Source organism: Scardinius erythrophthalmus, assembly GCF_964197995.2.
Source record: "Scardinius erythrophthalmus genome assembly, chromosome: 20".
Classification (NCBI taxonomy): Eukaryota; Metazoa; Chordata; class Actinopteri; order Cypriniformes; family Leuciscidae; genus Scardinius; species Scardinius erythrophthalmus.
This window is the reverse complement of record NC_138240.1, coordinates 9,740,644-9,763,371: the sequence shown is the minus strand read 5'-3', so window position 1 is coordinate 9,763,371 and position 22,728 is coordinate 9,740,644. Positions and strand designations below refer to the sequence as shown.

The 22,728-nt window shown below is 36.5% G+C and overlaps 1 protein-coding gene across 1 annotated transcript; it reads right to left on the bottom strand.

The window, feature by feature from the left end:
- Positions 1–110: 110 nt before the first annotated feature.
- mier3b (mesoderm induction early response 1, family member 3 b) lies at positions 111–20,114 on the bottom strand. Its single transcript, XM_081348405.1, has 13 exons — positions 19,964–20,114; positions 19,221–19,245; positions 18,720–18,865; positions 18,455–18,589; positions 18,256–18,379; positions 17,916–17,989; positions 15,092–15,164; positions 5,902–6,047; positions 5,702–5,783; positions 5,522–5,616; positions 4,724–4,851; positions 4,487–4,638; positions 111–2,738 (listed from the first exon to the last, which is right to left on the bottom strand). The coding sequence occupies exons 1-13, from the start codon at positions 19,970–19,972 to the stop codon at positions 2,287–2,289; spliced, it is 1,641 nt and encodes a 546-aa protein (XP_081204531.1). The 5' UTR covers positions 19,973–20,114; the 3' UTR covers positions 111–2,286.
- Between the last annotated feature and the right edge of the window lie 2,614 nt (positions 20,115–22,728).

Below are 22,728 nucleotides of genomic sequence, written 5' to 3'. Positions count from 1 at the left end.
AATGAAACAATAGGCAAAACATTTGAGGGTGAAATTACTGTCAATGTACTTCAGCAAATCTTGCTGAAGTTTACGGTTTCATTTATAAAAAGTACTAATACAGAATTGTAGGAGCTTAGAGACTTTTTAAGTATGAAAATAAAAAAACTTTTTATATGAGCACCAAGTACTACATTTGTTGTGCATGATAAAGTTCTCTGCTTGATGTACAGACACTGAAAACATTTTGAACAAAAAAGATTGACTCTTTGTAGTGCTTTCCATCCCGTCAAGGAACAATAGCATCTATGGATCCATTTCAATCAGCTTTTGTATTCGCAGCTCCAAACATGCTACCAACGAGTACTTCCCTATGTCTTAACTATGTAGATGCACAAAACTCTTTCAACTCAAATTATAATTGGAACTGCAGTGCATTCAATAGAAAATAGACTCTTCACATTACTATTAGCAGCCGGTAGGTATCAAGGGTGTAAGAATCACTGTGAACGAATGAAAGCAAAGAGATGAACAAATGGGTTTAAATGCAAGTGTCCAAAAATCATGTGCCACACAGATTTCCATTTATACACACCTCTCTCTCTCGCTCAAAAACAAAAATGGTGTGGTATTTTTGCAAACAACAACCATGAGCATGCATGTTTTTGACGTCTCACTGCAGTAAAGAAACAAAGGCAAGAAAAAAGATATGGATACTGTAAGACCTACAGAAGAACAACAATCTATACATATCTACATATTATTGCCATAAAACAAAAACTTTTTTTTTTTATAGCATTTTTGCATTACCCCAATCAAAGTCAGGGCTTTTAGTATACAAATTAATTCTATGGTAAATTGTTTTAAAACGCAAATAACAGGAAGGACTCGAGCTCAGAGGCAGTATCGGTTTTGATACAGTGCGGCAAGCTGATTGCTTTTTGGCATTTAGTATTAATCAGCTTGAAATATGTCAAAGAATCAACAAGAGTCCAATCTGCTTCATGCATACAATATACAACAATGGTAAAGAACTTAAGATAGAGAGCTTAACATAAAAAGAGGTCCAGAGTGATTAACAATTAGCTCAATTAACATTCAGGTGTTCTCATTACCCCTGGCAGCTACAAAATATACATAATGCATAGCTGGAAAAAAAATAAAATAACACTGGTTCAATTGGTACTAAAGCGCCTGCAGTTTAGAGCAGCAGACGTTACTGATGATTTGTAATAAATAAATAAAAAAATTAAAAGGTAATGACTAGAATGTAAATAGCTTTGCATGTTCAAAGGGGAATCATAAATGTCCTGCACACTTCTCACAGTTTAATATTTATACAAGATTTATGCTAATACTGTAGAGTGCAGGCAACTGCCCCATAGAGCCAATCAGTCTCATAAAATGTTATGGGAGGTTATATTATTACTTGAGTGCCAAATCTTTGACCAAAAAAAAAAAAAAAAAACTATAGTGGAAACTTTGGGGGCTGGAAAATCTACATTTCTGAGAAAGATTCAATTAATGTTCTTCTCAGTCAATTGTGAAACTTGAGAATAAAGAAAAATGTAAATAAAAGAAAGCTTTCCGGCAAAATTTTGGTAATGCACAAAATGTAACAATTCTGCAAAAAGATCAGACCGATTCGACCCCCCCAAAAAAAAGGTTATTAAATGTTCAGATTACCACAATTAATTGAGTTATTAAAGCTTATACTTAAAAACATCCTAACTCGAACACCAACCAATAACGAGATACAAAGTGCTCTGTTTAAACGTAATACTCCTGCTCACTATTTTCACTTACAAAAGCCAGTTTCCTGATATACAAAATGCTACATTTCCCAAGGCTTAGTCTATCTCGGGCGGTGTAAACTCTGGAAAAAAAAAAAAGTACCCATTTTTGAAACAGACACACATACATGAAAAGCCTAAAACAAAAAAAACAAAAACGCAGTTTTGGCGGTAGCCATTTTTCCGTGAGACAATAAAACAAAGATGCAGGCGTTGGGATGAGTACAGTAAGAGACTTTAGCTCCAGCATTTAGGTTTAACTGTATATCACCGAAGACAAAAAGGATATTAAATATCTGAAGGACCAGAAAAATAAATGGCTATTTAAACTCTTGAGAAATCAAGATTTCTTAACTCTGTACAATAAAGACATCACTGATGTCATATTCCAAAAACAAAAAAAACAACCAAAAGGTATGTTCATATATATATATAGAGAGATATTTTTTCTTAATTTAAAAAAGAACTAATAGTCAGTGAGCAGATGAGTCAGTGTCTGAATGGCAGAAAGGAGTCAGTCAGACTGAAGTGCAGTGTGTTGGTGGTGTCGTGAATGAGAGCTGATGAAACCGTTGGCTTCACCGCTCCCTATGCTGCTGAAGTCTGTGACCGACACCGCCATTGTGGTGCCCGTAATGCGATGTGCGCGTCTGCCCTCGAAGTCCACGCCCAGGTTAGTAACAGACACATCGTTCATGAAGGACTCTGAGAGGCCCATCTTGAGCCTCTTGGAGGGCCGTTCGCAGTCTTTGGTGCTGCACACGCTGATCTGACCCAGATCTGAGCGGTAGAAGCCAGAATCCAGCATGTTGAGGCAGCCGCTGTCTCCGTTTGCGGCGTAGCTCAGCTGATCATCATGGTTCATGGCTCCTCTGTGTAAACTTTCCAGAGGGGGGAAATAAGGGGAGTCCATACAGCTCATGTCTCCTGGACCGTTGCACACAGTTGCTACGCTGTTACTAAGGGCTGCAAGAAAAAGAACAAAAAAGCATTTTTATACATCAGACTATTTATCATTTTGTATCTTGTCAAAATGCATGACTGCATAATATGTTCGAATTGACCAAATATACACTGGCGATCAAAAGTTTGGAATAACACAATTTCATGTTTTTGAAAGAAGTAATTTATGCTTGTCAAGGCTGCATTTATTTGATCAAAAATACAGTAAAAACAGCAATATTGTGAAATATTATTACAATTTAAATAAACGTTTTCTATTAGAATATATTTAATAATGTAATTTATTCCAGTGACGCAAAGCTGAATTTTCAGGATCATTACTCCAGTCTTTAGTGTCACATGATCATTCAGAAATCATGCTAATATGCTGACTTAGTGCTCAAGAAACATTTCTTCTTCTCATCAAGGTTGAAAACAGTTGTGCTGCTTCATATTGTGTGGAAACGTGATACAATACCATTTAAAAGTGATAATTGAGCATCAACAATAATTGATAACAACTGAGCACTAAATAAGCATATTAGAATGATTTCTTAAAGGGGTCATATAATGGTACATGCACTTTTACAAGTTGATTGTACTGAAATGTGTGTTGGCAGTGCCTGTACACAACCATCATAAAATGATAAAAATCCATCCAGTGTTTTTTTTTTTAAATCTCCTTATATGTTTTCCTGTCTCAAATCAAGCCGTTCGACCGTGTGACGCCCCCCCCACGATTGTTGATTGACAGCAGCGTTTCAACGCAGACCCGCCCTCGCTCATGAGCGAGCTGTCAATCATAGTTGATACGCTGGAGCACTGTCTATGAGCAGAATGGCGTCTAAGCGATTGTGATGTTCTGTTCTAGGGTGTAATAAGGAACACAGCAGTCATTTTGATGTTCCTAAATCAGAAACCGCTGAAGACGCAGTGGCTGAGTTTTGTTTTCGAAGGGAATATTCCCCACGATCAACGTCAATGCTTTCATGTTTGCGCAAATCATTTCACACACCAGACTGCTTTACAAACGAGGGTCAGTAACGTTATAAAGCTGGTTTTGCCAAGAAGCTGCTCCTGAAAAAAGTATCGGTACCAACTATTCGTGTTCCTGCTGCACCTCCAGAAGAACTGAAGTGAGTCTAACGTTTTATTAACTTTTATATTAATCTTTATATTAATCTTTACAAATCGCTTGCTGCACGCTTCACGATGAATGCGGCTGTTTACACTCAGGGTACATTACGGCATGTTTTCTATGTACGACGTTCTCAATATGATTCATAATCCCACGTTTCTAATGAACAACGCGTTATGGTTATTGTGTCAGAAACTGTGTACGCACAGAACAGAGGGGCGGTGAGCAAAGCTCATTATCATTTAAAGACGCATGCACTTAAACGGCGTGCTGAAAACAGAGCTGTTTTTGACCAGGTAAAATGAGTGTTTTCTTACAATACTAATGAGAATTTTTAATTAAAGTATATTACAAACTTTTAATTAAGACCCTAGAGAATCATATTAGCTTGTACAAAAAAATTGCATTATATGACCCCTTTAAGTATCATCACAGTGAAGACTGGAGTAATGAAGCTTTGCCATCAAAAGAATCAATTACACATAAAATATGTTACAATAAACAGTTATTTTAAAATGCAATAATATTTCACAATATTACTGTTTTTGTTGTATTTTTGATCAAATAAATTCAGCCTTGGTTAGCATAAGTCTTGTCATAACCCAATTATGACTACTGTGACAGCTGAGCTCACCTGTGAGGTCGCTGGCAGTGATGGAGTTGAGCAGTCCGAGCTGTTGCTCTGCTGACGCCTCCATCCTTCCCCCTGCTCCTGCTGAACACACGGATAAAGAGCTGTCCACCGCCAGACCCTCCGCCTCATCCACCAGCCTGTCCATCAGGTCCCTGAGGACACAACCAACACTTACTTTCTTTGAAACACACATTACTCAACAGGCAAAAAGCACCAATTTCGCATCCCAGCACTTACGTCACACCCGGGTAACAACTGTACTTCTTCTTGCCGAATCGGTTCTGTTGAGCAAAGTAGTCAAAACGTTCCGACTTTTTCCACATGTAATAAAAAGCCACACATTCTGCAACAGTCCGTGTCTGAACCTGAAAAAAAAAAACAAAGCTATGAGAATATAGCCATGGACAACAATAAAAAATAAAGTGCATAATGTCTGCATAACTAACCAAACAGAGTTACTTTTACAATGTACAGTTATCACTGCATATTAATGTATGCATATGCATTAAAAGGGCCTGAAAACTACAAACTACAAAAAACACGAATTTGTGAAAACGGTCACGTCATACGCATGCTTACAGTATGTGTTCAGTCTATAGTCATATTATGTTACTTTACAAAGTGATCACACCAACATGCATAATACAGCGTTTTTAATCTTATTTGCCGATCCGTGTGAACGGGATCGTTTGACAACATTGTTGTCTCAGCAGCTCGAAAAACGCGAAGGAAAAAAAAATCAGTTTTTAGCTTTTATTCAGCAATTACAAATTAAATAGATCTAAAGATACTTTTACATTTTTCAAGTCAGCATATTAGAATGATTTCTGAAAGAGCATGTTTTTTTTTATATTCAAATAGAAAACTGCTTTTACAGTATTTTTTATCAAATAAATGCAGCCTTGGTGAGCATAAGAATTTTTTTTTCAAAAACTTCAACCCCAAACCTTTAATCTTTACTAAACTTTTGAACAGTAGTGTAAAAAACAACAACAGTTGATGAGCCCAGTGAAAAAGACAACACAGATCACTTGCCTTGTGTTTCTGAATAAGATGGAAGTTTTTCTCATAAATCTGCAGCGCATGTTCAAAGTTCCTACATTCATCCTCTGACCATGGTGGGGATTCTTCTATAAAAACAAAAAAGAAAAGTGAACATTTATGCCACTACAAGAACAAAAGCTTTAAAAGCTGATCCTGTACTGAACAGCCTACCCTTCAACGTCTTCACATTACTGCAGTATCGCGTCAGTGCCTCGCGGGTGTTGTAATTACATTTTAAAAGCTCAAACAAGGCCTAGAAATAAGGTCATGAAAAAAAAAAAGCAATTAAAACCACAGCAGCAGCTCTCACATGGGCGGAAGATTTTTACATGAATTATTTTAATTAATGGGAGCTTTTAGAGAGCACATACCTGTTCGTTATCTCGTATGTGTTCAGATGTGGAATCTTGTGTGCCGTCATCTGTAGACTGTGACAGCGCTTCTCTGAGGTAGTCTCTCACTTTACACTCTGACAGCACGTCAGGACACCACAGCAGCTGATCGTCCTCCTCGTACGCTTTAAACAAGAATACACATTCAAATTGGTCTTGTAAAAGCAATTTTTATCTCACTTGGAAAAACAGCATCACAGGTGTAAGACAACACTCAAAAAGGCAAAATTGTAATAAAGAAGAAAAAGGCTTTATTCTTTGAGGAATCTTTTCGCAACCGCAGCCACCCAGATGTGAAACAGAAAGCCTACTGACATAATAAAACTGAGACATTTTATACAGGTTTCTGACATTCTTGACTCCTCCTTTCCCAGTCTCTGTAAATTTCCTTAAAGACATCTAGTATGGACTGGTTCTACCCCCCCCCCCTGGGCAGGTCATGCTGTTCTTTGTCCCTGAGAAGCCAAAAGGCCTTCATTTACAATCTAAATGACCTCCTGCTTTCCTCAGGAGGGGGCCTGGGACCCTACTATATGACATCCTGTATTCTTCGACTAAGATTCTTTCTCGTGCCTAGGTGTTTGTTATCTCCCCGGGCTATCTGGTTTATTACATCTGCTCTTTCCTACCCCCAATTCAGCTGTTAGAAATGCTTTTACACACACTCAAATGAAATCAACAAGTTTTAAATGAATGGACACAAGAACAATGAATTTTTCATTAACATCTCCCCCCTGTTTATCATTCTCTGATAACCAATAAAATAATAAAAATTCATTTCTGTTTTCTAATCAAACCCATTATACTATTAAATCTTTAAGAATAGAATTAATTCAAGTCTTAATTCAAGAACAGTTATACCCTTCATGTATATCAATACTAAGCCCTAATTTGATTCAATCAAATAAAATCGCAAAACTTTTCTTCAACCATTAATTGGTCAACATTTTCTCCAGATATGTTGATCATCTCGTTGCCTCATGGACGTTCCATCTTCACCAATATGACACTTTGCATGCCGTAGAGAGGATTTTTTCCAACGTTGGCAGGGGAGATTTGTTTCTAGCACATATCATTGATCCCCTACTTTATTCTTTGCGCTGGCGTGTGAGGTTGTTGATGTTGGTTGGTATAGTTTAGGTCAGATGCTTGGACCCAGGTCTAACATCCTTCAGTCATTTTCAAATCCTTACAAGATTTTCCCTTAGATCACGATCGCACCCCTACTGGAATGAGTCATTTACTGTCTACTGTCACCTGCGAATGGAGGCCTTAAGTGATTTTGTTAGTGAGCGCGTGTCGTGTCGTCCCTTTGGTGTGACCTGTGAAATTTTCAACCTGAAACATATCACCGGATAATTTCTTGCTCATTGAATAGCACTCAGGGTCCTTGTTCCCCTGAAAAAAACATTCAACCCATGTTGTTCATGTTAACAAAACAATACAGAATCAGTTCTGTTTGGTTCAATCCATCCTGACATCCTGCAAAATGAAAATTTTAAGTTAGGCATTACACAGGGTTTGGCACTGTTTCTTCACTTTGCTCATGCCATGCGCAAAAGTCTGCATCTTCTGTAAAGAAAAACAAATGTTGAGGTTATTGTCACATAGTTTTCTTTTGTCTGCTGTGCTGCCACATCTGCTCCGGCGTTTCCTGTCAAAACAATTCTTGTTATTAGCACACTTAAAATACAAACAATGCACACAATTAAACCCAATGTCCTCCCAACATTTATCTTCCCACCTGTGCGATGGCTTTCAGCAAATGTGAACCCCTTAGTAAACCAGATCTAGCTGGTTAATACAAATAAAGTTCTTCAAATAAACCCCTCCTGGACTTTTACTGTCCTCATATACCGATGAGGTCAAAGCTAGATAACCTCTCAGCCTGCTGTGAAGACAATGGGTTTAGCCCTTCCCCCCTGGATTTACTGTTTTTCCCACCTGTGAGGCCGAAATGTCTTTGTTTGTGGCCTGAATACAAATTATCCATACTAAAAAGTTCAAAGACTCATCTGACCACTTGTTTTACTGTGCGTTCTCCTGTTCCCGCCATGAGCATATTCATCCTCCTCTTGATGCACGACACCCATCTTGTGCATAAATTTAACATAATAAAATTCTCTTACTTTTATCAGACGCTTTTATTCATAGTGACTTCCATTTCAAAGTACACATTTACATTCTTATCAGTTCTTGCTTTCCCTCGGAAATTGAACCCATGACTTTGGCGTTACAAGCGCTAACGCTCTACTGTTTGAGCTATAGAAAACTGCAATATTTGTTCATATTTATTTGGTAACATTTGTTTGGATAAAGTTTGCTAACCCAAACGTTGTCCTTCAGCCAAGTTTCCCATCTTTCTCTGCCTCTGAAATAAAAATATTACTTAAGGCCACAATTTCATCTTCTTATCAAATTGTTTTTTAAGGCAACGGCCCCTAGTCTCACAGCGTTTCTTGATTTTTCAGGCCTATTGTTTGGTCTCTTAATCAACTGTCATCTACGAACATTCTCCCGGTCATCAATTGGTCAGGTCAGGTCGTGTACACTTTGTCAGCGTCAGTACACTTCGTCAACGTCAGTCGAATAACAATCTTCCCCTTTTTACAATACATAACTGTTAAGGGCTCTCTGGATAATCTGATATTTACTTAGCCTACTGTACGTGTTTGTTGCTGTCAAATTTATAACTTTTTCTCAACACATGACTGACGGCTATCTACGACTTCACAATTCTAATTTATCAATACTTAAACCTGTCCAGAAAGTAATTCAAATCTACTGCACATCATGAATGACCAAAATAATAATTAACAGACAGAGCTCGATGGTCAATCAACTTAAAGCTCATCCTGTTCTGTGTTGCCTTCTCATCAGATTGACTCACAATCCTCAGCTTACTTTGTCATTTGCCTTAACCCATCTATAATGCTAAAACACTCTTTCCAGAGGTTAATGACACATGTATACACACTATTCAGACAGAATAGTTGTCCTAAACTAACACATACTGTACAAACATGAATTAACACTCACACTCATCCCTGACTATGAACTGCTCATATTTCTTATTAATATCTTTTCTCTAAAAAGATTTAAATTTTAAATGACATTTTAACCTTACATTTTCCTGTATCTTTTATCTAATGTTTTTATGGCCTCTTAACCAGTTTCAAAGCATGTCTGTTCATTATTCATCTGATTTTAGAAAAGTCAGCTGGATTGTTTTGGTGCATAATTATTACTTTGCTTCAGCTTTCTTTGGCTGACTGATAACAGAAGAACAGACAGAGTACCATCCTCTTCCTCCACTCAAGCAGTCTCTTTCTCTCTCATTATAAGCAAATAATCTTTTCAACAGCCTCCTAGGACTGTAACTAAAATAATCATAGTCATATTCAATCGTTCTATGATCTTTTCTAAGGTTATCTTTAGTTTAAATACTCAATTTACCTAACCTTTGTTTTCCAGAAAATTCTCTTGAGTCATCTTTAGCCACCACCATGTCTTATAGTGGTCCTTTGTCATGTCTAAATGATCTACAGGAGTCAGAACTGACACATTAGTTCAGCATCGACACAAATCTCTGTGTTTTCCTTGCTCATCAGGCAACTAACATTACAACTTTTTTTTTTTTTTTTTTTCAAGCTGTCTCCACAACAGATAACCACTAGTTCAATGGTCTCTGCTGGCTCCTGAATGCCCATTCAGATCAGCTCTTAACCTATAATTGTCTTTTCTTCAGGGTGTTGTCCCCTGGCATAGTTGCAGACACTTGTCAGAAAAACAAGCCATTCAATCAACGCGGTTTCTGGTGAGTGGTATATAGAGGAACTCACATTTTCTGGGTCAGACGGCCGTAACTTCTTACAGCTCATCTCGCCTCTCAATGGTTTGCTGATGCTGCTGGCCTCACAGTCACCGCTCAACTCTAATACCTTTCTCACATAAAAAAAAACACCTCCATCAGGAAATGCCCAGTGTTTTTGCGTGACCCTTCTGTCTTAGGTTGTCCTTTTGGCCTAAAAGATCGTACCCGTCGTTGAAGTAATCACTCGTACACACTGGTAACCGCTTTTTCCCATCACAGAATCTGTGACCGTTTTCTTCAACATAATCTGTTGTTTTCTGGAGCTTAGGAAAAGGCGCATTCAAGAGTCATCAGAGCCATTCTGACCTAATAGTGTTCACAGGGAGACAGGTTAATAACAACAGTATTTAATCACTTAAATTCATTAATCATCTTAAAGGTAGCAACCTGCTTAGATTATGGTCAGTGAATTTAGATCACAATCGTACATTCAGTGTACTGTTACTTCTGTAGCCGGAGCCATCAGCCCTGTTTTATGGTGGAGGCTAAAATCAGACAAAGAAGCGGTCCTAAAATAAACTAGTCAAAAATGTCACTTCTATCATTTAAGGTCTGCATTATTATTTTAAAGACTTCTTTAAAATCATTCAGTTTTACTTTTAAAACATTTACAAATTGTCCTCTAAATTTGTCAAATCTGAACTGCCTGTAGCATGATTTGTTTTAGCTTTTCCGCATCTATGAATCTGTTCAACTGAAACACTGTGCTTTACACAGCCTCAGACAACAGTTTTCAGCTGACATTGAATGAGAGAGAGACTCTTGAGGCATCAGGACTGGTACACTGCATTCTCATAAACCTTTAACTTCAGACTTTATCTGCCATCTTTTCTTTAACTGTAGCCCATCTTAAGGCATCTTTTCCATAAATTACATGTATTGTAATTTAGACATTACAAATATCCACTCCGAATGAGTCTCTGTTGCACTGAAACTGTGGCAGTTTCAGTTACAGCACATGCCAGATTTAGATAAGCAAACCTGTTTTGGCCAAATCACATTCTTATCTTTTAAAATCAACATTAACAAGCCTTTGTTTTTAATCAAATGCCTTTTACACATTTTACATTTAGCAACTGTTAATCCTGTAACACTGCTTCTGTTTATTTTATCTTAAAGAAATAATAATTATTCTAGTTCTTAATAACGTTTCAAATTTCATTTCAATTTTATTTTCAATTACCATAATTTAATACCCGACTTCAATGTTTTCTCTAGGAGTTTATCAATCTGCTTCTATGGTTCATACTAACTTTTGAGGCTGCGCTCTCTGCTTGTCATACATTTTATGATTATCACTATAAATCATTCGTTAGATTTGTCTCTCTATATCATCTAAAACCTTATCAAAGCGTTTCATTCAAAACACAATCATCCTTTTAGTGATCGGTACTTTTAAAATATTTTGCAACTCATTTAGCTCATCTGTAATTTTACGTCAACCGGTACTTTTTATAGTTCTTTTCCTTTCAAAAGGAATTCCTTACACTTAATATCTTTCTTAACAACTTTCAAAAGTTCCATCTATCAACTTTCTTTTCTCCTTCATTTACTTTTACAGTCATACAGTGGGCATTTACAGTCACTGAATGACCCAGCTGACTGCAATAAAACACTCTCTGTTATTCTGCCTTTTATCTTTCTAACATCTCCACCCTACTTTACGCCCCTGAAGCAGAGCGTTCCTATTCAGGAAATGCAAACAGAGCCACTGATAAGTTCTCTGCATTTTCCCCCACTGTCCCAGCTGCAAATTCAATTACAACAGCCGAATCACAATCTTCATCATATTAACACTGATCTACTTTCTAACTCATATTAACACAGACTTTTCTTTAAATTTGTGTTATTTTGGCACTTTCTTTGTTTGGAGCCAATTAAGTTATTGTTTATCTTTCCAATCACAATCAAACTTTTACTAAACATCATCTGCAAATCTCTTCAGAGCATGAGCAGAACTGCTTATAGCATTTGCTCTCTATTATCTCACTATTTATCAGGACTGTTCAGTTACTCTTCATACAGTATTAAAACTTTAACGTGTCATTAATTTCATCAACACTGGTTTTAAAAGCTTATTCTTCTATCAAATGGTTAGTTTGCAGATTCAACATAAATCACAAGATTGTATTATAATTATTCAGTCCTACTTATCTCTACTGTTTCACAGAAAACACAAGATTCTCTAAATCTTCTCAGTCTCTAAATTACACAGACAGCTATCTTAGCCGCTTGCACCTTCAACTCTTGTTACAAAAATATGGCAATCTATTCTTCAATACCCTTGTTTTCATAACATTAATACAATAAAGCATTCACATCGTCATTATTGGCAGAACATTAATTTTCATAAGCGACACGGAAAATCTAAATATTCTAAACGGGTTTCACAAAGTTTCTGATTAACTTTAGTCACACGTTTCTGGGGAAATTATCTCCAACCCATAATTTCCTTTATAAAACAATATATTTCCTTAAATGGCTTAATATCAACAAAATATCCAATCTCTGGACATTTTCTAATTTGATATTATCATCAACAACACATACAAAACAAGTATACATTTAACATTCAGAAGCTGGTTTGAACAAGCAAGCGCTGTTGCTGTACTCCCAGCATAGCTGGACCCTTTAGGTTCAAAAGACAATCGTTTTACTTAATGAAACATTCCTTATCCTTATATCATGCCAATCCCTGTTAATCATACTCAACGCCCCATTTCCATCTAAAACTCACCTTTCGTACCATTTCAACTTAATTTGACTTAATCAGGCGTTCATAAATAGTTCCATGAACTCTATCGTTCCCTACATGTCAGTTCCTTCTGCATGTGCTCAATCCAACGATTCACTGTTTCCATCAGGAAAAACATCCTATCTTCCCCTACATGTCAGTTCCTTCTGCATCGACTCTGTTCTCTTTTATCTGCTTCTTTCCCATCCAACAATTCACTGTCCGTTCACAGTTTTACACTCATGAACAAACTTCAACAACCCTTTCTGACTAGTAACGGATAAGTTAGCATTTCAGAAAACCCTGTAGGCTACTTTTGTACAATCTCATATGCTCATCATTCACAACACTGCTCAAATCATCAGTCATAGCTTTGCTCAAAGTTTCATCAGCCACACATAAAGATCCTTTACACACGTTTAACACACACACAACAACCATTCTGTTTTCCCTCGTTCTTTTCTATTGATTCTTTTACAACATTGAGTCTTATCTTACTCAAGGTTCCCGCCTCGGGGAAATACATTTACATTTACCACCATCATTATTTCTCCTTTGACAGAAAATTGGTGTATAAAAATTATCTGTTTTACTGTTTGATGATCCCATTTTGGCTGAACCTACTTTCTGGATTTCACAATTCGACACGTGCCTTACAGTATCTGTCAAACGTCTTCAACAGACCCGATCTTTCCCTTACCCCAAGATCGGTCGGGTGGTTTGTAATTACGTTTTACTCAAAAACTTCCTATAAGCACTTTCTAGCGCTCGATTAATTCTGATTTGACGTGACTCCTCCGTTCACTTAATTAAATTTGATGTGGCTCCTCTGTCCACTTAATCAAATTAATATTGGGTTACTAGCGCCTTTGAGTAAAACTAATTAATCAATAACAGTTGTGATTATCTGAATCACGGTGGATCCCCGTCCACTAACGAGCTGAGTGAGGCCGAAACCGGTCCGAATCTGTCAGATCGATTTCTCCCTCAAAAATTGTGATTATCTGAATCACCCTCACACTCGTACCAAAAGCAAGCTCAGCCAACCTGGTTCATGTTCAGTTCACTCACAATTATCAATCCACACTTAAACTTCAATAAAACAATTTGCCGTTTCTTACCCAGAGATGCTTTTCTGTTTTTTTTTTTCTCGCAATCGTCGCGGATTTTTTAATCCTGGTGGGAGTTTTCTTTCACTGGCCCTGAGTGCGGGGTTTTGCCTCTCTCTCTCGTAATCTGTTGAGTTTCTATCTCAAACCGTCGAGGTATGAGACGGCTGCCTAGGTGCTGCCGAGGTTGTGCACTTTCCCGTCAAATCCGTTCTCAGGACCAGGAGAAGAAGCGTCCGCACAGGATCCCTCTTCTTGACACCAGCTGTAAAAGCAATTTTTATCTCACTTGGAAAAACAGCATCACAGGTGTAAGACAACACTCAAAAGGCAAAATTGTAATAAAGAAGAAAAAGGCTTTATTCTTTGAGGAATCTTTTCGCAACCGCAGCCACCCAGATGTGAAACAGAAAGCCTACTGACATAATAAAACTGAGACATTTTATACAGGTTTCTGACATTCTTGACTCCTCCTTTCCCAGTCTCTGTAAATTTCCTTAAAGACATCTAGTATGGACTGGTTCTACCCCCCCCCCTGGGCAGGTCATGCTGTTCTTTGTCCCTGAGAAGCCAAAAGGCCTTCATTTACAATCTAAATGACCTCCTGCTTTCCTCAGGAGGGGGCCTGGGACCCTACTATATGACATCCTGTATTCTTCGACTAAGATTCTTTCTCGTGCCTAGGTGTTTGTTATCTCCCCGGGCTATCTGGTTTATTACATCTGCTCTTTCCTACCCCCAATTCAGCTGTTAGAAATGCTTTTACACACACTCAAATGAAATCAACAAGTTTTAAATGAATGGACACAAGAACAATGAATTTTTCATTAACAGTCTCATTCACAGTGATTTATTTGTGATTCAATCATTTATCTAGCTATCTAACAAGTTTATTAACATTGAATGGCTTTTCTGAGGTAAACGTAACGTTACGTGACATTTATTTGAGCTGTTTTATTGATGTCTTTTCACGGTTAAAACACTGACTGAGTGATTTCATGAGTAGTACTGTATTTTTCAGTATACCTTCTGATGTTCATTCATGTTTATTTTGTGCTATAAATAGAAGTATAGCAGAAGAGATGACCCTTTCACATGCACCCAGCAATGCCGCTTTGCTTAAACTCTGGGTTAAACAGCGATCTGTCACATCACATTAAAGAGCGCCAATGCGCTATTTATTGTTTGAATTTCCTGATAAAATTGACAGAATTTGAAAGCTACGACTTTGTGTCTTATCAAAAGTAACAAGCACGAAACCTATTGTGAGTTTTGTTCACGCATCAACTGAAAACAGCATAGATTCTTGGGATTTAGAGTCAGTATCGGTTCATCAAAATGAGAATCAATTAAAATCGAGACATCAATATTTTCAACCCAGCCCTGATGATTCATAATGTTTACTATGGTTTATTTCAGTTAAAAGTCACACTAAGCAATTTAAACACTCACCCTTTTCATCCTCATTATAGTGGCTAAGCCCCATGGGAACTTCTGCTTGATGCTGAGACCCAACCATTATTTCCTGAAATAAAAATAAACAAAGATTAAAAAAAAATTAAGACTAACTATCAAACTTTTTTACTTACATGCACCACAACATGGACTATGGTTCAAATGTTTGGGGTCAGCATGATTTATAATACTATTATTCAACTAGGACGCATTAAATTGTTCAAAAGTGACAGTAAAAACATTTATAATGGTTCATGAGATTTTCATTTCATTTCAATTTTTTTTTTTGGCTTACAAATATAGTAAATATAGCTGAAATGATGATTAGCTTTGCCATGATGACAGAAATAAATTGCATTTTAAAATATATTAAAATTGACAGTTCTTTTAAATTGCAATAATATTTCACATGATTACAGTCTAGGAGTTAAAAAACAAAACTGCATGTATTTTGAAGAAGAACACTGTTTTGGTTGTGCTTTGGCACTATGTGACTGTGCAGATGAATATGGTTATCCTACTGCTCATCTTAACACTGGTACCTTTCCCACAGCATTTAAGCAGGCTCAAGTAACCCCACTGCTTAAGAAACCCACTCTAATCGCATCGAAGCCTGCCTGACAGACATTTCTTGCGGGACGAAGGACAACCACCTTCAACTCAACCTTGCAAAGACAGAACTGCTTGTGGTCTCAGCCAACCCAACACTTCATCACAACTTCTCCATTCAGCTAGGTTCATCAACCATAACTCCATTCAGGACAGCAAGGAATCTTGGAGTTGTGATCGATGATTAGTTAAACTTCACAAACTATTTATGTTATTTATTACTAATTTATTTATTACTTATTCTTGCACTGTTTATTTTAGTTTTTATTGGATTATGCTATTTATTGATGACACTGCTTAGACATACACCTTAGATTCTAATGTTTTTATTGGTTAATGTTTTATCATGTGTTTTGACCGAGATCTTAGTACATAGTTTCGTTCCTTCATGTAACCGTGTATTGAATGACAACACAAATCCTTGAATCCCAAAGAGGAACAAAATCACTTTCAAGAACCTTTACACTGACTGTTCCAAGCTGGTGGAATGACCTGCCTAACTCAACTCGAGCTGCAGAGTCTTTAGCTATTTTCAAGAAATGGCTGAAGACACATTTTTTTCCGTCAACACTTGACCCATTAATACTAACACTTACTATTATATACATCTACTTTAAAAAAAAATTGCTATGTGTATTGTGCTGAAATAACTGGGACTACTCACAGCACTAGCATATTGTTGCCCTATTGTTGGCTTGATTGCTTGTTTTTCTCTCCTTGTTTATAAGTTGCTTTGGATAGAAGCGTCTGCTAGATGATTAAATGTAAATGTACTAGTACTAGGCTTAAGAGATATAACCAATTTAGATCTAAACGATTTCAAGCTGACTAGCTAAAGATGTTACTCCAGCTATTCTCATTAATTTACAGTACTTCCTTGAAAATAAATTCCAGCATGGCACCACAACAACCATAATAAAATGACCTTTCACAATAGATAATTCTTTATAAGGAACTGTTAAGAGAGCTACATAAGGCAATTTATCAGTTCAATAAAATACCTTACTCAACAGTTGAGTAATAAAAACGCCATATCCGCGTCACTTTTACATTTCAAATCCCTAAGTTCTCTTCTCACCATCTCCAAAAAGCCAAGGCAATGTTGATTGATTCAGTCTTTATTACAAGCTCTGTCGCATTCTTTTTTTGCCAGCAGAGACTCCTCTGTTTGGATGATTTGAGGTGATTCCCTGGAGGTTCAAGATTTAGTGTGCTCTGTCAACCTTTCTCGCTCTTTATGACAACTAAAAAAAACGCACCATACAAGCTGCATAGTAGCAGGAGCAATTTTTCTCTATTTATGGATATGACGAGACACGCACAGGCCAGTGACGTATGTTTCAATTTCCAATGAAAACCATCATGACAGGTCTAAAACTGAAACACTTATAATACGCTTACCATAGCGAAACAGGGTAAGACGAAACACATTTTGGAAGAAAGCTTAGCCGCGTTTCCACCGCAGGAACTTTCCCCAGGGACTAGGGACTTTGGGGTGTCCACAGGTACCAGGGTCTAAATGAAGTTCCAGGTAAATTTCCCCCTCCGAAAGTCCCTGCTTGCGAGGAAGTACTTTTTCAAAGTTCAGACACTTTCAGGGGTGGGACTTGGGTGCTGAATGCTGATTGGTTGAGTTCATGCTGCATTTTGATTGGTTGACTCCACACAGCATTTTATGTCATCCACCATTTTATAAAATCCGTTGCGGTGCGTGCAGTAAGAGTTGTTTGCTATCCGAATCAACAATGGAGTTTAAAAAATACGACCGGTGGACCGACGACGAGGTTCAGACTTTATTAAGCTTAAATTCAGAGGATGAAATCCAGTGGGAAGTCCTACTTCACAGGACTAAATTTGCCTAATCTTCACGGTACTTTGGACCGCGGTGGAAACGCAGACAGCAACAGGTCTGGGGGGAAAAAAAGTTCCTGGGACAAATTGTTCTGGCTAATTTCGGTGGAAACGCGGCTATGGATGATGTATTGACTAATTCAGAAAAAATAAAAATAAAAGTCTACCTTTAACTTCATATGGGGATTAGCTATGTTGTATTTTAAATTTGTTGATCTTGCATTTGAAAAAAACATTTTATAAATCGTAATGACCACAAACTTTTGAACATTAGAATATAAAAAAAAAAACATTTATATTCAAGGATGTATCTATATATATTAAGAGAATGTGTACAACATTTGAATAATATGATACTAACCTTTCTAGAATCTTCACTGCTCACACCGTCCTCCTCCCCCTCAGATTCTTTGTCACCATCATATGTTGCGTTGGCTGAAGCAAAAAAAAAAAAAATTCACACATTTAGTACATTAAATATATTTGCATACACATTTAAAAAGCTAAAATTATGCTTGAAGGGGTCTATACAAGTTTAAGAAATGCAAATATAATTATTATGACCCCTTACCACTTTCTATATGTCTCATAAGTTTATAATGAATTAAATGATTAAACTTTAAAACACCTTTTTTAGGTTAAAAAATTAACATGTAAAAACCCAAACTGATCTAGTAGAAGATAGTAATGATTCTTCTCACATCTAAGTGTTCTAGGGAAGAAGTCTGTGGCGTCATGGGAGGTAACAGAAGGGGTCAGATCATCAGCAGAGGACTGGGTCTCCTCCTCATAATCTCCTGACAAGAGATCTTTCGCTATCTCCTCCTGCAGCAGAAGACAATTAGTGATCTTGTTGAAAATTTCCCCTGGCTGGCCCTGAAGCAAAATCATGTTAATTACCTTATCCAGGGTCATGTCAGGCAGATCATCAGCTAGTTCAACAGAAGAACTGTCCATGCTAGATCCTGCCCCTGTACTGACAGATGCCTCATAACGATACATAGCCAACAACTCCTCGATCGGCATGTTCCCCTCCTGTTCGCGTTAGAAAATAAATGTATCTCAGCAGAAATATGACCCTTATCATCCATTGATTGTAACAGTTAACACAATGCATACACTTTCAAATGAGTTAAAAAGTGAATTGATATGAATGCATCAATACCCTCTCCAAGTCTGACAATTCTGCACTGAAATTCTTCTCTCCATCCAACTGCTCTTCCTCCTCCAAAGTTCTCTCATCGTCATACTCATGAATTAACATCTCAGCTGTTGGATCAAAATCGTGATCCTCTGAGGACAAAGAGCCAACTGGGAAAAGAAATGTAACACTGTTACTGATTTAATGTATATAGAAATAATGAATATATATTCCAAATTCCCATATCTACCAAAAACTGTCAATTGATAATGCATTTTTTCTGATTTTAAGTATTTCTTAGCTAATATTGTGCAAATATTTGCAGAATGCTCACTTCATTTCAACATTTTAAACATCTAAGTTTACACAAATACATTTTTATATTATTACATGAATTCTCCTGCCCTCTGGATAGCAGTATTGGAAACTTAAAAACCCATATTGGTCAACTATTACTCTTATTAATACTAACAATACTATAATAAGAATAATAAACAATTCACTAAAACAATGAACCTAACTTACCAGGGCTCGAACTCCCAAAGGAAGCCTGTACAGACAGATATAAAGAAAAAGAAAGCAGAAAAATAATGGATTATTACATGATGCAAAATAAATTATAGTACATGGACCAGCACAAACATTTGACACCGAATGAATTTTCAATTTTAGACCCGTCTGCGTGCAAATTTCTTTTAAATTAAAACGCGTGACAGCAAATGTGCATCAACGTAAATTCAAGACGATGTCCCCTCTTATAAAACATCATAACACTTATCTATTTAATAATGCAACAAAATGACTGACACAAACCAAAAAGCTATCATCTATCGGATGCTGTCATCCTCTCCAAACACTGCAAAATCCCATTTTGCACACACTATAAACAAACCTTTCCTGCAAGTTAACAGCCCATATGCATACCCACAATATATTAAAACAGTTTTAAACCTTAAAAAATAGTCCAATGCGTCATGAAAACGATTTTTATATCGAGCAATGTATCAATTACAGGCGACGATTTCTTGTTTGTTTGTTTGTTTTTTTCCTGTGAGCTAACGGGGATGAAATTCAGAGGCCTCTCCGATCCTGATAGATCACTCTTCAGTTAAACCGGTTTACCATCGTCAGTTTGCACAATTATTACTAAAACTCCAGCCGTATACACATGAGGCTCTTATATATATCAACGAAAGCCATAGCTATCATACCGAATCGTAAAAGAGATGGATTTAAAAACGAATACTTTTTCCAGCTATCCAGCTTACCTCCGCCATATTGGTGTCTTCGGCCTCATAGGTTGGCTGTGTGCTGCAGTACCCGGATGCGCACAGGGAGCCAATGATGCACCCAGAACTTTTGGCACACTTTTCAAACAGATTTACAGCAAACAGGGTTTTAGATATGGCCTGTTCATGGACCCCCATTAGTCTGCATGGTTTAAAGCCTACTAAATAATTGGCATAGACATTCATACGGTTGTCACTTACACATTCTTACAAAGGTGTTTTCTGCAAGCCCCCAGACTAAACAATGCAAAATATAAGGCTAAGGTAAATGAGAATACAATTAGTTAAGCCTATATATTAGTTCTAAATAAAAACAAGCTTTATCATACTATTAAAAGATGGAAACGACCTAATACAATCAGAGTACATACAAGTTATAATGCAAACTAAGCAAGTCTGTATGTGTGTATTATATAAGCTATATACAGTGTGCCATATATATATGCCATACATTTACTTATGTAGTGCAATAGTATGTATACAATAATAGCATATAAGTTTATTATTTGTACTGACAATTAATATCGTTGATTGAACTCTGATGACATCAATCACAATGACCATTCCACACTATTCTATCTAGAAATGTCTACATTCTTTAAAATTTCAGATTTCTCTTTACACTGCCCAAGTATTCAACAACAACACTTATAAAACCTTAAAACTGTAAAAAGGCTTTGTCAAGCCAAGTTTGTCTTAATGAATCTTTTTGTAGATTTTACTTTACAACACGTTTAATATTGTTAACTAAACCCTATGACATAAATACATTTCATTAGCCTAAATAAATGTAAACTGAAATAAAATATAGATTTTTAAAACATTAACTTATTTTCATTTATTATTTTAGTTTTCATTTATTATTTATTGTTCTAAAATAACTAAAATGTAATAAAATAAAAAGTAATAAAAAAATGTAGGCTACAGGCATATTGTAAATTGATTAAAACAAAAATAAAAAAAACAACGAAATGAATAAAACTTTAATCAAAATAAAAATAAAAACTATTTCATAATATTATTAAAAACTAGTTTAATATAACTCAGTTGATAAAACTGCTTTACAACGGTAATTCATATAAATGTCACAGCAGAATTATTCCATGGGGTGGCAGTAGTAGCAAACACTCAAAGGCAGTTTTTCATGTTTTCATCTTATATTTCACATGTTCTTCAAGAAGAGAAGCACTTAATGCATTTATTCGTTTGACAGTTGTCCTTTACCAGTTTCTTCATCTGATCCACCTAAGATTGTTGATGAGTAAAATCGGAACATTTGTCATCTTGCTGAGAAAGGGCACAGCGTCACTTCTTGTACCATTGTACTGTTTTAAAATCATACCCCTATAATTAATCTCTGCCATGACTGTTGTCTGTGATTACTCTGACCCTCATTGCACAGGAACTGGCTTGATATGTTATTTTGTTCTGCAATGACGTCAGTCCAAGATTGTATAGTGCAAGGTCATGCACATACAGATTTATTGTTCCGTCAAGCATGAAATTTATTGCAGAAGTCACATTCTTATTACTGTATGAATGAAAGCATTATTATATGTACAGTAGTTAGACAAAGAAGTGTGTGTCAAAGAGAGTGCATCTAATGAAAACATCCTGGCCATCTAATGCTGGCATCTAATGAAAACATCCAAGCCAGTTCTTCCATTTTGACAGATTTGTATTTCAACCCCAACAAGATTATTGATTGATTGATTGATTGATTGATTGATTGATTGATTGATTGATTGATTGATTGATTGATTGATTGATTGATTGATTCATTCATTCATTCATTCATTCATTTGTTCATTCATTCATTCATTTGTTCATTCATTTGTTCATTCATCCATTTATACATTGAAATGCAAGAAACTTTCAAATGTTTTCATTTCCGATTTTCAATACATTTTAGAATATTTTTGTCGAAACATTCACTGGATCAATTCAGGTTATCCATGGAACTTAAAATGACTAAAACATCTGTATCAATGCTATGATGCCAACCAAGTGTCCCGTATCTGCATAAAAGAACTGACAAGGACAGAAAAAATGATAATCAAGACCCGGGTATCTGCATATCAGCTTGTGATTTTGCCTCAGACATGCTAAATATAGACCATGCCCTCCCTTATCCGTGAGAAACAGGAGGTCTTTATTTAAGCAACACATTCCCCTCACCGGGTTTAGACACTAATTGCTACTTTTTGTGCACATTTCCTCTCTCAGTATTTGTTTATATAAGCGCCACTGTAATTTTAAGCAGAAAACATAAAAGACCAGTATCAACTGCAATGTCAGTCAAGTCTAGACTGGTTAGTGCTGTTTTGGTACTGGTCTAGCATGGTGAACCAACATAGCCAAGCTTGTCTTCCTCTGGTCAACCAGTTTGGTTGACCAAAGGAAGTCTTGTTGGTTAATCCTAAAAAGCCTGGTGAGGGCACCTGCACATCAGCATCCCAAACACAACATTGGAGTTGAATGTCTTTTATGCTCCCCAAGGTTCCATTTATTTGATCATAAATGTTTTTAATTGTTTTTTATTTATTTATGTAATTTATTCCTTTTATGGCAAAGCTGAATTTTCACCATTACTCCAGTCTTCAGTGTCACATTATCCTTCAGAAATCATGCTGATTTGGTGTTCAAGAAACATTTCTTATTATTACCAATGTTGACAACAGTTGTGTTGCTTAATATTTTTGTGGGAACATGATACTTTTTCAGAGTTTTTTGGTGAATAGAAA

Excerpts from the sequence above, each read along its gene's own strand:
- mier3b (XM_081348405.1), bottom strand. Across the intron at positions 5,784-5,901 it reads ACATACGAGATAACGAACAG|GCCTTGTTTGAGCTTTTAAA; the intron begins GTATGTGCTCTC and ends CCTTATTTCTAG. Across the intron at positions 4,852-5,521 it reads ATCTTATTCAGAAACACAAG|GTTCAGACACGGACTGTTGC; the intron begins GCAAGTGATCTG and ends TTTTTTTTTCAG.